Below are 15,083 nucleotides of genomic sequence, written 5' to 3'. Positions count from 1 at the left end.
CATGTCAACCTTTATTAATTGTAAGGAAGTTTAAAAAATTTTAAAAGTTTGTTTGTACTATATGGGTATCAAATGAAAGGTGTTAATGAGTATTTTAAAAGGGAGTGGGCCTTAGTTCTATAGGTGGACGCCTTTTCGGAATATCGTTATAAAAGTGGACCAGGGTTGACTCTAGAATGCGCTTGTACAATATGGGTATCAAACGAAAGGTGTTAATAAGTGTTTTAAAAGGGAGTGGGCCTTAGTTCTATGGGTGGACGCCTTTTCGGGATATCGCCATAAAGGTGGACCAGGGGCGACTCTAGAATGCATTTGTACAATATTGGTATCAAATGAAAGGTATTAATGAGTATTTTAAAAGGGCGTGGGCCTTAGTTCTATAGGTGGACGCCCTTTCGAGATATCGCCATAAACGTGGACCAGGGGCGACTCTAGAATGCGTTTGTACAATATTGGTATCAAATGAAAGGTATTAATGAGTATTTTAAAAGGGCGTGGGCCTTAGTTCTATAGGTGGACGCCCTTTCGAGATATCGCCATAGAGGTGGGCCAGGGGTGACTCTAGAATTTTTTTGTACGATATGGGTATCAAATGAAAGCTGTTAATGAGTATTTTAAAAGGGAGTGGGCCTTAGTTCTACATGTAGGTGAGTTGAACTTATGACGCAGAATAGAAAATTAGTAAAATTTTGGACAGTGGGCGTGGTACCGCCCACTATTTAAAGAAGGTAATTTAAAAGTTTTGCAAGCTGTAATTTGGCAGTCGTTGAAGATATCATGATGAATGGCAGGTTGTGTCGATCAAACATAGTCGTATGTTCCTGATGATGGTTTTAGAATAAAACCGAAATATCGACGAATATATGTAAAATACAATAGACAAACATTGTGTTTTATGTTTTCAATAGGCCTTGAGTTTTTTTCTAAAGTTATATTTTGCGTCAATAGACCAATCCAATTACCATGTTTCATCCCTTTTTTCGTATTTGGTATATTATCATGGCATTTTTTTCATTTTTAGTAATTTTCGTTATCGAAAAAGTATGCGTGGTCATAGTCGGATTTCGGCCATTTTTTAACCCAATATAAACTGAGTTCAGATAAGTACGTCAACTGAGTTTAGTAAAGATATATCGATTTTTGCACAAGTTATCGTGTTAAGGGCCGAGCGGAAGGGCAGACGGCCGACTGTGTACAAAAACTGGGCGTGGCCTCAACCGATTTCGCTCTTTTTCACAGAAAACAGTTATCGTCGTAGAGTCTAAGCCTCTACCAAATTTGACAAGGATTGGTATTGTTGTACCATATCATTTCTGGAGTTGAATGTTGACATAATTTACTTATATACTGTAAAGATATTAACTTTTATTTAAAATTTTACTTTAAAATTTTTTTTTTTTTAAAGTGGTCGTGGTCGTTCTCCGATTTTGCTAATTTTTATTAAGCGTACATATAGCAGTAAGAGTAACGTTCCTGCCAAATTTCATCATGATACCTTCAACGACTGCCAAATTACAGCTTGCAAATCTTTTAAATTTCCTTCTTTTAAAAGTGGGCGCTGCCACACCCATTGTCCAAAATTTTACTAGTTTTCTATTCTACGTCATACGTTCAACTCACCTACCAAGTTTCATCGCTTTATCTGTATTTGGTAATGAATTATCGCACTTTTTCAGTTTTTCGAAATTTTCGATATCGAAAAAGTGGGCGTGGTTATAGTCCGATATCGTCCATTTTAAATAGCGATCTGAGATGAGTTCCCAGGAATCTACATACCAAATTTCATCAAGATACCTCAAAATTTACTCAAGTTATCGTTTTAACGGACGGGCGGACGGACGGACATGGCTCAATCGAATTTTTTTTTCGATACTGATGATTTTGATGTCTGGAAGTCTATATATATCTCGATTCCTTTATACCTGTACAACCAACCGTTATCCAATAAAAGTTAATATACTCGGTGAGTTCTGCTCAACTGAGTATAAAAATAGGTAAGTACTTTGTGTGAGGATGCAAAATTTTCAGGTTTTTGTGGTCTGCGTGTAAAAACTATGACTACGAATCACGTATTTCAACAATATATGACGTAAAAGTAACTATTTAATCAATTTTGAAGCTTCTAGCCGTAAGGAAAGGGCAAAAATGCCAGTTTATATGGGGTATATAATATATATACCGATCTCTATGATTTTTTCAGACAACAATATATGCTATATACGTAAGCATTTGGTGAAATTTGAAGCTTCTAGCTGTTAAAATGGGGCAGAAATTTCGCAAAGTTTCTTCTCTGAACAATGGGTCGTATTAGATATATATTATATATATTCCACCGGTCTCTATGATTTTTCAGACAACAATATATGCTATACACGTAAGGATTTGGTGAAATTTGAACATATCTAAACGATTTTTGAGATAAATATAAAATAAACAAGTAAGGAAGGTTAAGTTCGGGTGTAACCGAACATTACATACTCAGTTGAGAGCTATGGTGACAACATAAGGGAAAATAACAATGTAGGAAAATGAACCGAGGGAAACCCTGAAATGTGTATCAAATGAAAGGCGTTAAAGAGTATTTTATGAGGGAGTGGGCCATAGTTCTATAGGTAGATGCCATTTAGGGATATAGCCATAAAGGTGGATCAGGGTTGACTCTAGAATGCGTTTGTACGATATGGGTTTCAAATGAAAGGTGTTAATGAGTATTTTAAAAGGCAGTAATCCTTAGTTCCATAGGTGGACGCCATTTCGAGATATCGCCACAAAGGTGGACCAGGGGTGACCCTAGAATTTGTTTGTACAATATGGGTATCAAAAAAAAGGTGTTAATGAGTATTTTAAAAGGGAGTAATCCTTAGTTCCATAGGTGGACGCCGTTTCGAGATATCGCCATAAGGTGGACCAGGGGTGACCCTAGAATTTGTTTGTACAATATGGGCATCAAACGAAAGGTGTTAATGAGTATTTTAAAAGGGAGTGGGCCTTAGTTCTATAGGTGGACGCCGTTTCGAAATATCGCCCTAAAGGTGGACCAGGGGTGACTCTAGAATATGTTTGTACGATATGGGTATCAAATTAAAGGTATTAATAAGGGTTTTAAAAGGGAGTGGTGGTTGTTGTATAGGTGGTCGCCTTTTCGAGATATCGCCATAAAGGTGGACCAGGGGTGACTATAGAACGCGTTTGCACGATATGGGTATCAAATGAAAGGTGCTAATGAGTATTTTAAAAGGGAGTAATCCTTAGTTCCATAGGTGGACGCGGTTTCGATATATCGACATAAAGGTGGACCAGGGGTAACCCTAGAATTTGTTTGTACAATATGGGTATCAAAAGAAAGGTGTTTATGAGTATTTTAAAAGGGAGTAATCCTTAGTTCCATATGTGGACGCCGTTTCGAGATATCGCCATAAAGGTGGAGCAGGGGTGACCCTAGAATTTGTTTGTACAATATGGGTATCAAAAGAAAGGTGTTAGTGAGTATTTTAAAAGGGAGTGGGCCTTCGTTCTATAGGTGTTCGCCTTTTCGAGATATCGCCATAAAGGTGGACCAGGGGTGACTTTAGAATATGTTTTTACGATATGGGTATCAAATGAAAGGTGTTAATGAGTATTTTAAAATTGCGTGGGGCTTAGTTCTATAGGTGGACGCCTTTTCGAGATATCGCCATAAAGGTGGACCAGGGGTGACTCTAGAATGAGTTTGTACGATATGGGTATCAAATTAAAGGTATTAATGAGAGTTTTAAAAGGGAGTGGTGTGAAGGCGTTTTCCAGATATCGACCAAAATGTGGAACAGGGTGACCCAGAACATCATCTGTTGGATACAGCTAATTTATTTATATATGTAATACCTGCCAAGATTTTAAGGGTTTTTTATTTCGCCCTGTAGAACTTTTCATTTTCTTCTACTTAATATGGTAGGTGTCACAACCATTTTATAAAGTTTTTTCTAAAGTTATATTTCGCGTCAATAAAACAATCCAATTAACTTACCATGTTTCATGCTTTTTTTCGTATTTGGTATAGAATTATGGCATTTTTTCATTTTTCGTAATTTTCGATATCGAAAAAGTGGGCGTGGTCATAGTCGGATTTCGTTCATTTTTCACACCAAGATAAAGTGAGTTCAAGTTAGCACGTGAACTAAGTTCATTAAAGATATGTCGATTTTTGCCCAAGTTATCGTGTTAACGGCCATGCGGAAGGACAGACGGACGCCTGTGTATAAAAACTGGGCGTGGCATCAACCGATTTCGCCCATTTTCACAGAAAACAGTTAATGTCATAAAATCTATGCCCCTACCAAATTTCAAAAGGATTGGTTAATTTTTGTTCGACTTATGGCGTTAAAAGTATCCTAGACAAATTGAATGAAAAAGGGCGGAGCCACGCCCATTTTGAAATTTTCTTTTATTTTTGTATTTTGTTGCACCATATCATTACTGGAGTTGAATGTTGACATAATTTACTTATATACTGTAAAGATATTAAATTTTTTGTTAAAATTTTACTTAAAAAAATTTTTTTTTTTAAAAGTGGGCGTGGTCCTTCTCCGATTTTGCTAATTTTTATTAGGCGTACATATAGTAATAGAAGTAACGTTCCTGCCAAATTTCATCAAGATATCTTCAACGACTGCCAAATTACAGCTTGCAAAACTTTTAAATTACCTTCTTTTAAAAGTGGGCGGTGCCACGCCCATTGTCCAAAATTTTACTAATTTTCTATTCTGCGTTATAAGTTCAACTCATCTACCAAGTTTCGTCGCTTTAGCTGTCTTTTGTAATGAATTATCGCACTTTTTCGGTTTTTCGAACTTTTCGATATCGAAAAAGTGGGCGTGGTTATAGTCCGATATCGTTCATTTTAAATAGCGATCTGAGATGTGTACTCAGGAACCTGCATACCAAATTTCATCAAGATACCTCAAAATTTACTCAAGTTATCGTGTTAACGGACGGACGGACGGAAAGGTGTTAATGAGTATTTTTAAGAGGGAGTGGGCCTTCGTTCTATAGGTGGTCGCCTTTTCGAGATATCGCCATAAATGTGGACCATGGGTGACTCTAGAATGTGTTTGTACGATATTGGTATCAAATTAAAGGTATTAATGAGAGTTTTAAAAGGGAGTGGTGGTAGTTGTATATGTGAAGGCGTTTTCCAGATATCGACCAAAATGTGGACCAGGGTGACCCAGAACATCATCTGTTGGATACCGCTAATTTATTTATATATGTAATACCTGCCAAGATTTCAAGGGTTTTCATTTTCTTCTACTTAATATGGTAGGTGTCACAACCATTTTACAAAGTTTTTTCTAAAGTTATATTTCGCGTCAATAAACCAATCCAATTACCATGTTTCATCCCTTTTTTCGTATTTGGTATAGAATTATGGCATTTTTTCATTTTTCGTAATTTTTGATATCGAAAAAGTGGGCGTGGTCATAGTCGGATTTCGTTCATATTTTATACCAAGATAAAGTGCATTCAGATAAGTACGTGAACTAAGTTCAGTAAAGATATGTCGGTTTTTGCTGTAGTTGTCGTGTTAACGGCCATGCGGGAGGACAGCGGACGACTGTGTATAAAAACTGGGCGTGGCTTCAACCGATTTCGCCCATTTTCACAGAAAACAGTTAGTCATAAAATCTATGCCCTACCAAATTTCAAAAGGATTGGTAAATTTTTGTTCGACTTATGGCATTAAAAGTATCCTAGACAAATTAAATGAAAAAGGGCGCAGCCACGCCCATTTTGAAAGTTTCTTTTATTTTTGTATTTTTTTGTACCTTATCATTACTGGAGTTGAATGTTGACATAATTTACTTATATACTGTAAAGATATTAACTTTTTTTTTTATTTGACTTAAAAAAATTTCTTTTTAAAAAGTGGGCGTGGTCGTTCTCCGATTTTGCTAATTTTTATTAAGCGTACATATAGTAATAGGAGTAACTTTCCTGCGGAATTTCATCATGATATTTTCAAAGACTGCAAAATTACAGCTTGCAAAATTTTAGATGACCTTCTTTTAAAAGTGGGCGGTGCCACACCCATTGTCCAAAATTTTACTAATTTTCTATTCTGCGTTATAAGTTCAACTCACCTACCAAATTTCATCGCTTTATATCTCTTTGGGAATGAATTATTGCACTTTTTCGGTTTTTCGAAATTTTCGATATCGAAAAAGTGGGCGTGCTTATAGCCCGATATCGTTCATTTTAAATAGCGATCTGAGATGGGTGCTCAGGAACCTACTTACCAAATTTCATCAAGATACCTCAAAATTTACTCAAGTTATCGTGTTAACGGACGGACGGACGGACATGGCTCAATCAAATTTTTTTTCGATCCTGATGATTTTGATATATGGAAGTCTATATCTATCTCGATTCCTTTATACCTGTACAACCAACCGTTATCCAATCAAACTTAATATACTCTGTGAGCTCTGCTCAACTGAGTATAAAAATAGGTAAGTACTTTGCGTGAGGAAGCAAAGCTTCACGTTTTTTGTGGTCTGCATGTAAGAACTATGACTACGAATCACGTATTTATTTATTTGTTTAAGTCTATGAATTTTAATCCTTACAGACTATGATACAAGGAAAATTTAAAAAATACTTATGCCTAAAAGTAATCGGTTTACTTAGAAAGCAGACTTCAAAATATTCATAAATTCAGCTCTTTGTATAGAAAAATCAAGAGCAACGGAATTACTTATTGAGTTAAGCTCCCGAATAGCACGCGTAATGGGAGCATTACCAGCGTATTTCGTTCTGAAATAATCGTAATAAAATGGAAAGGAATTTCTGAGAGATCTTTGGGGAACATTAAATCGAATCCTTTCCAGCAAATAAGGGCAATCAATGTAGCCATTAATAACATTATACATGAATGACAAGCACAGTATAGATCTACGATTTTCCAAAGACTTGAGGCTTAAAAGTAAAAGACGTGCAGAGTAGGAAGGAATCGGCTCCGAAAAGTTTAACGGGCGAAGGGCATATTTAAGGAAAATTTTTATATATATAACGTAAACGTAACTATTTGATGAAATTTGATGAATTTTGAAGCTTCTAGCCGTAAAAAGGGGCAAAAATGAGAGTTTATATGGGGTATATAATATATATATCACCGATCTCTATGATTTTTTCAGACAACAATATATGCTATATACGTAAGCATTAGGTGAAATTTGAAGCTTCTAGCTGTTAAAGTGGGGCTGAAATTGCGAAAAAATATATATATCTTAATATGTAAAAAACACGTGTCACACAATTGAGGCCAATGGACTCCTAAACTACTGAACCGCTTTTGAATTTGCTTTTCGCCCCGTGCGTAGTTTGATCTAACTTGAAATATAGGATAGGTGACTGGGTGACTAGGGTCTCGAGATATAGGCCAAAACGTGGACACGGGTACGTCTAGAGTGTGTTTATAGAATATGGATATCAAATGAAAGCTGTTGGTGAGTGCTTTATTAGAGGGTAATTTTCATACCCTGGACTAGGGTCTCGAGATATAGGCCAAGACGTGGTCCCGGGTACCCCTAGAGTGTGTTTATAGAATATGGGTATCAAATGAAAGCTGTTGATGAGTGCTTTAGTAGAGGGTAATTTTCATACCCCTGGGTGACTAGGGTCTCGAGATATAGGCCAAAACGTGGACCCGGGTACCCCTAGAGTGTGTTTATAGATTATGGATATCAAATGAAAGCTGTTTATGAGTGCTTTAGTAGAGGGTAATTTTCATACCCCTGGGTGAGTAGGGTCTCGAGATATAGGCCAAAACGTGGACCTGGGTACCCTTAGAATATATGTATAGAATATGGATATCAAATGAAAGCTGTTGATTAGTGTTTTAGTAGAGGGTAATTTTTATACCCCTGGGTGACTAAGGTCTCGAGCTTTAGGCCAAAAAGTGGACCCGGGCACCCCTAGAATGTGTTTATAAAATATTGATATCAAATGAAAGCTGTTGATGAGTGCTTTAGTAGAGGGTAATTTTCATACCCCTGGGTGACTAGGGTTTCGAGATATAGGCCAAAACGTGGACCCGGGTACCCCTAGAATGTGTTTATAGAATGTGGATATCAAATGAAAACTGTTGATGAGTGCTTTATTAGAGGGTAATTTGTATACCCCTGGGTGACTCGGTCTCGAGATATAGGCCAAAACGTGGACCCGGGTACCCCTAGAATGTGTTTATAGGATATGTATATCAAATGAAAGATGTGGATGAGTGCTTTAGTACAGAGTAATATATTATCCAGAGACGGACTGGGACTGGGATTAGGACTAGGACTGGGACTGAGACTCGGAGTGGGACTTGGACTAGGACTGAAATAAAATACATACCACCTTCTGGGACAGGCAATAAGGGATGGAAAAGAATGAGAAGTAATTTAGAGAAGAGAAAAGAGAAAAGGTGAAGGAGATTGAGAAAGAGATAGAATGAGAGGAAGATGGAGATAGATGAAGCGAGAAAGACGGAGGGAGGAGTGAATAAAAGGATTAGAAAAAAGTGAAGGGGGGAGGGCAGATTCAGACGGAAAGAGCTTATTAAAATGTATGCAGATTGGCCAAATTTAGGGCAGGACGACGCCTGCCGGGTTTTCTAGTATACTATATATATACTACATATACCACCGTATATACACTATATATAGCACCTATCTTTATGATGCTTTCAGACAACAATATATGCTATATACGTAAGGATTCGTTGAAATTTGAAGCCTTTAGCTCTTAAAATAGGGCAGTAATTACGAAAAGCTTCTTATCTGAACAATCGGTTGTGGGGGATATATACTATATATACGACCGATCTCATCGATTTTTTCAGACAACAATATGTGCAATATACGAAAGTATATGGTGAAGATTGAAGCTTCAATCTGTTAAATTGAGGAAGATATGACAAAAGTCCTCTTTTTCTGAAAAATCGGTTGTATGGAGGATATATGCTATAGTGGTCCGATCCGACCGGTTCCGAAAAATATCTAATCGGACGCCCAACTACACCTGCTCACCAAATTTTATCAAGATATCTCAAAAATTGAGGGACTAGTTTGCGTACAAACAGACAGACGGACAGACGGAGAGACAGACATGGCTAAATCAACTCAGCTCTTCATCTTGATTATTTCGGTATACTTAATGGTGGGTCTATCTATTTCCCTTTAGGGATTTACAATTTTGGGTTTCGTGACGAAATTAATATACCATTTCATTTTCGTGAAAGATATAGGTACTTTGTGTGAGGATGCAAAGCTTCACGTTTTTGTGGTCTGCATGTAAGAAATACGACTACGTATCACGTATATCAAAAATATATGACGTAAACGTAACTATTTCATGAAATTTGATGAATTTTGAAACGTGGCAATATTTATGTGCGCATTAAAGCTAATGAGGAGCCAAAGCTAGTGAGCAGCAGATCCGAGGTAAATGCTATTATTAGCACTCACACCCAATAGCAAAAATTAATTTACATATGTATGTCTTCTTTGGGCAGTATTATTCTTTATTTGTATTATGTTATGATTGTTTTTATTTTATAATCTCACCTTTTCTATTCAAATGTTCCTTGCTTATCATTCTGTTTCTATTTTCCTCTCTCGCTGTATGTAAACCCGGTTTCTGTTTAATATCGTTCTCATGTCAGTTATTATCATCCTATTTTACCTTTTTTATTAATTAAATTGGACGCAGTAACACTTATCTGTTGACAAAACTTTTATTGTGCTGTATGTATTTTGTAGTTGTCTCACAATTTGATGGTCTTAAGCCCCAGTAGGAAATATATCTCCGGCATTGAAGGCAACCACAAGATTATGCTTAATATTTTATGTAAAGAGTCAAAAGGCTTTAAGGTGGTACATTTTAACGCGCGTAGCCTTAGTGGTGGTAAACTTGATAATGCAAGGAGCATTTCTGAAGAGTTGGATATTGATGTCATATGTGTTTCAGAAACGTGGTTTACATCTGATATTCCCGACTTTTACTATAATATACCTAATTTTAAACTCGTACGACATGACCGAACTAGTAAGAAAGGGAGAGGCGTTGCAATTTATTGCAAATCTAGCCTTAATATAAAAATTCTATCAACATCGGATAGCCTAGAAACCGAATGTATTGTTGCTGAAATTTCAGATGGCATTGCAAAGGTACTAGTTGCTTGTGTATATGACCCTCAAAGTGTTTCATATTAGATTATTTTTTTACTGAGCTATCTGCGTTTTTACTTGAATATGAACGATATGTTATATGTGGAGACTTTAACGTAAATCTTCTTGTGATAGACCCGTATTCCACGAAGCTATTGGACCATGTCTCTACTGCAGGCCTTGAAGTAGTTAACATGACTATACCAACAAGGTACTCCAATAATTGTAATTCTTCGCTGTTGGACCTTGTAATCACCTCTAATCTTGACCATGTCCTTAAATTTGACCAAATGTATTTTGTCTCTCACCATGATCTTCTTTTTTATGAATTTGATGTTGCGTTTAACTAGTCTTCTGAGAATGTTAACTTTTTGTATCGTGATTTGAAAAATGTTACCGTTGGTGTACTTTTCAGTGACCTGTCTAATATTAACTGGGGTGATTGCTGGTTTCTACCTTCACTAGACGAAAAACTTAATTTTTTAAATAAGACGTTAAACAATGTTTTTTGTAGTCATGTTCCTCTTCGTAGTGCTCATGTTAAGAATATGTCTGGTCCCTGGTACAATCATAGTATTAAATTAGCTATTAAAAAGCGTAATAGGCTTCACTCAAAATGGAGGAGAATCAAAACTGATGTTGCTTGGGCACAGTACAAGGCCGCCCGAAACAGAGCTACTGCCATAAAGTTGAACCCTTCGCTTTCATCTAAAGATTTATGGAGCAATCTTAGAAACTTTAATGTACATGGAAGGCTGAAGTCAGAATGTACCCTGCAGTAAAAAAAAGTCAATTGCAAAAAAAAAAACTAGCTTATAAATAGTTATTTTATAGCAATTGTAGGAAATAGAGCACTTTAAGCACACTGGCGAATAACTAACGTCTAACTACACCCTAAGTCATGCAGAGGAATCCAAAATTGGTAAAGTTATTTAAAATGTCAATGTGGCAACACGGGTGGCCATGACAACTATCAGCTGTTTTATGCAAGCAAAAGAAAATTAAAATTTGCAAAAGTGACGCGCATTTGTGAAAATTTTAAATCAATTATAAAAAAGTGAGTATTAAAAGGTAAAATATGTTGAAAAAAGGTGCAAGTGTTAGAAATCAGCGTAGGTTAGTAAAAAAACAAAAAGAAATTTACTTAAATAGGCTAACAGTGAGTGATGCACAAATGCAGTAACAGCGCCAGCTGCATCGGCATTTGATGATTCGGTGCCTCATTTTTCCGGTCATGATTTTCACTGTGAACTTCAAAACACTGAGCCACAAAAATCTTTAAAAGATAAGCTACAAGCCTTATATTTTAAATATAATCCCTCGCGAAAGTTCTTCGAAGATCTTTTGCAAATCTTAAATGAGGAAAATTTAGATGTTCCTCTAAGCACTTTTTCTTTCGAGGAGAATGCATCTCCCGTGGATATAAAATCAGTTTCCCCTGGTTTTTATATTCATTTTGGTTTGGAGAAGCAGATTGCAAAAGCTTCGGAAGTAATTTCGACATACGAAGAGATCTTGTTCGATATGAATATTGACGGACTTCCATTGTACCGCAGTTCCAAAGCACAGTTGTGGCCGGTTTTGGTGAAAGTGGTGAACATACCAAATATCTCAGTTTTCCCTATTGGTGTGTATCTGGGTAAAGCCAAACCAGACTGTATTCAAAGTTTTCTTGCGGACGTGGTTAGTGAACTTAAAGATTTGTTAGAAAATGGGTTTGTTATTCAAAATAAATCGATTGAAATTAGAATCAGAGCCATCGTTTGTGATGCGCCCGCTAAGGCCTTCGTTTGTGGAATTCCTGGCCACACTTGATCTCATGGATGTTCGAGATGTGTCCAAGTTGCCAAAAAAATAAATAACGTGCTTACGTATTCTCTTCAGAGCGGCGAGCTCATAAGTGGAGCCGACTTTTACTCTAGGAAATATCCTAACCATCACAAAAAAATTTTCTTAAACAGCAAAACTCCTTTCGAAACTTTGCATATAGATATGATTGATCAGATCCCTTTGGATCCAATGCATCTCGTGGATCTTGGGGTGATGAGAAAGATGCTGCTGCGATTAGTAGACAATAAAATTTGTGCAAGAATTAGTAACTCTAATAAATTAAATATTTCTGCACATTTAAATTCGCTTGGTGCATATATTCCCAAAGAATTCGTTCGGAAACCACGACCTTTCGATGAACTTGTACACTGGAAAGCCACAGAGTTCAGGCAATTCCTTCTGTACTCTGGTATTTTAGTTTTAAAAGAAAATGTTAGCGATGATTTTTATCACCAGTTTCTTTTACTACACATTGCCTGTAGAATGCTTTCTTGCCCAAGGACTTGGGAAAAAAATATTTCTGTAGCTCACAACATTTTGCAACTTTTCGTTCAAAATTTTCAAATAATTTTTGGCGAAGACAGCGTATCGTATAATGTGCATGGGTTGCTTCATTTAAGTGAAAACGTTAAGCATTTTGGGCCCTTATACAATTTTTCGGGGTATGATTTCGAAAATTATTTGCAAAAACTTAAAAGTTACGTTAAGAAACCCTCTAAAATTTTACAGCAAATATTTAAAAAAGTACAACGCGAACCCATTTTGCAGCCTACTAAAACGCACAAATTAAAAGAAGTAAATGGACAAATAATAGGTTTTGATTATGAATTCCATTTAAGCACGCAAATGTCAAATAGCTTTTGCTGTCTTAAGCATAATATACCAGCAAAAATAGTGGGGTTCGAGATGGACTCAGGTTTGGTAATTCTAGCAAGGAAATTAGTAAACGTTAGGAGCTTCTTTACAGAGCCTGTTGATTCTTTCTCTTCCCTAGGTATATGTATCGCTGATTATGACACTTCGCAACCTATATATAAATACAGCATTCAACAAATTGATTATAAACTCATGTGTCTCCCTTATATAAATCAATTTCTTTTAGTACCATTGTTGCATACATCAACATATTCACAATTAGTCGAAAAGTCAACTTTATTCAGAAGAAGAAGCCTGCAGTGGATCAAAACATCCCATTTAAAGGTACATACATACATATTACTTTCACTTTTTCCAACCATGTTTTTAAAAATAGACTTAGACCCATTTTTACAGTGCCCAGTTAACTGACATTATTCAGTTATTCACTTAGGGCATTACATTTTTTATATCTATATGCATACATCTATAAGAATAAATATCTTATTTCTTTTTCAGAAAATAATAAATGCGAAAACTGTATAGATTCCAAAATGCTTCGCGAGGAAATACAAGAACTTAGAGGTAATTTGATAACGATCATTTAACATTATATTATTATGCCTCTTTTTCACACGCATATGCGTTTTCGCTTAAATTTTGTATGAAAAGATAAGCGCACAAATTTAATTTTCCATGGAAATGCATAAAAAAAAAAAATATAGGCATAATAATCACATAGGTATATATGTGTCTAAATATTCTAAACTATGAAAATTTGTATTCATTTAGGCGTTGTAGAAACTCAAAACAAAATTATTATGCAGACGTTGGCAGAACACATCATATTACTAAAGCAAATTATATACCAAGATTCAATTTCGGACGATATTCTGAAATCTTTTCCTTTGAAGTCATTAGACGAGTTGAAGGAAATAGATGAAAAAATATGCCAAGATAACAAAGCAGTTTATGTAAGTTATAAATGTATCTGCATAACCATTGTATGTACATATGTATGTAACTTTGCCTGTACAAATGTATGCAGAGCAGTAGTATTGTTGTCAACTATTCGAATAATTCAAGGTTCGATTCGAGCTCAAGGCCAGAACAATAACTTTTTTCTAATGATAATTATTGTTATTTTTTAATTTTTCTAAATTTGAAAAATTGTATTTTCGAAGGGTGCTAAGCCGTCATCATCAGTACGCGTTCTACTTACTATTGTTATATTGTTCGAATTTTTTATAACTGTTGAATAAAAAAAAATTTTTTTGAATAGTCCCACCCTTTTGTTTACATAATAAATTTGTCTCATGTCTTTGGCAGATCAAAGCGCTAAAAACGCTACTGAAGGGGAAATTGACAAAAAAAATAGATAACGTATTCAGCACCGAAGTCATCATCGCCATTAACATAGATGGAATCCACGGAAAGCAAGGACTAAAGGAATATCGGCAGTTCTTCGATACTTTATTAGGTAACGTAATTTTTATTTACATATTAGCCTTATTAATTAACAATAATGTTTTTTTCATACAGCTGCAATTGATAGTCCGGATCCAACTACTGAACTCCGGCGTGCGTTTGCTGTAACAAAAAAAAGATACTTTCACAAAGTATCTATACGAAAAGCTGCGGAGAAAAAGCGTAACACCTTTTTTTTATTCTAATTCTAATTTTAGTTATTATCATACCATACTTTAGGCCAAAAAGTGGACCCGGGCACCCCTAGAATGTGTTTATAAAATATTGATATCAAATGAAAGCTGTTGATGAGTGCTTTAGTAGAGGGTAATTTTCATACCCCTGGGTGACTAGGGTTTCGAGATATAGGCCAAAACGTGGACCCGGGTACCCCTAGAATGTGTTTATAGAATGTGGATATCAAATGAAAGCTGTTGATGAGTGCTTTATTAGAGGGTAATTTGTATACCCCTGGGTGACTCGGGTCTCGAGATATAGGCCAAAACGTGGACCCGGGTACCTCTAGAATGTGTTTATAGGATATGTATATCAAATGAAAGATGTGGATGAGTGCTTTAGTACAGAGTAATATATTATCCAGAGACGGACTGGGACTGGGATTAGGACTAGGACTGGGACTGAGACTCGGAGTGGGACTTAGACTAGGACTGAAATAAAATACATACCACCTTCTGGGACAGGCAATAAGGGATGGAGAAGAATGAGAAGTAATTTAGAGAAGAGAAA

At 36.0% G+C, this 15,083-nt stretch overlaps 1 protein-coding gene across 1 annotated transcript; it reads left to right on the top strand.

The window, feature by feature from the left end:
- Nucleotides 1-13,159: 13,159 nt before the first annotated feature.
- Nucleotides 13,160-14,542, top strand: LOC137234830 (uncharacterized). The gene is made up of 5 exons (XM_067758212.1): nt 13,160-13,214; nt 13,389-13,454; nt 13,662-13,843; nt 14,199-14,349; nt 14,412-14,542. Exons 2-5 carry the CDS (start codon nt 13,424-13,426, stop codon nt 14,540-14,542), a joined length of 495 nt encoding a protein of 164 aa, XP_067614313.1. The 5' UTR covers nt 13,160-13,214; nt 13,389-13,423.
- Nucleotides 14,543-15,083: the final 541 nt, after the last annotated feature.

The sequence above is a fragment of the Eurosta solidaginis genome, chromosome X, assembly GCF_040869045.1.
Source record: "Eurosta solidaginis isolate ZX-2024a chromosome X, ASM4086904v1, whole genome shotgun sequence".
Taxonomy (NCBI): domain Eukaryota; kingdom Metazoa; phylum Arthropoda; class Insecta; order Diptera; family Tephritidae; genus Eurosta; species Eurosta solidaginis.
This window is presented reverse-complemented; position numbering and strand designations above follow the sequence as displayed.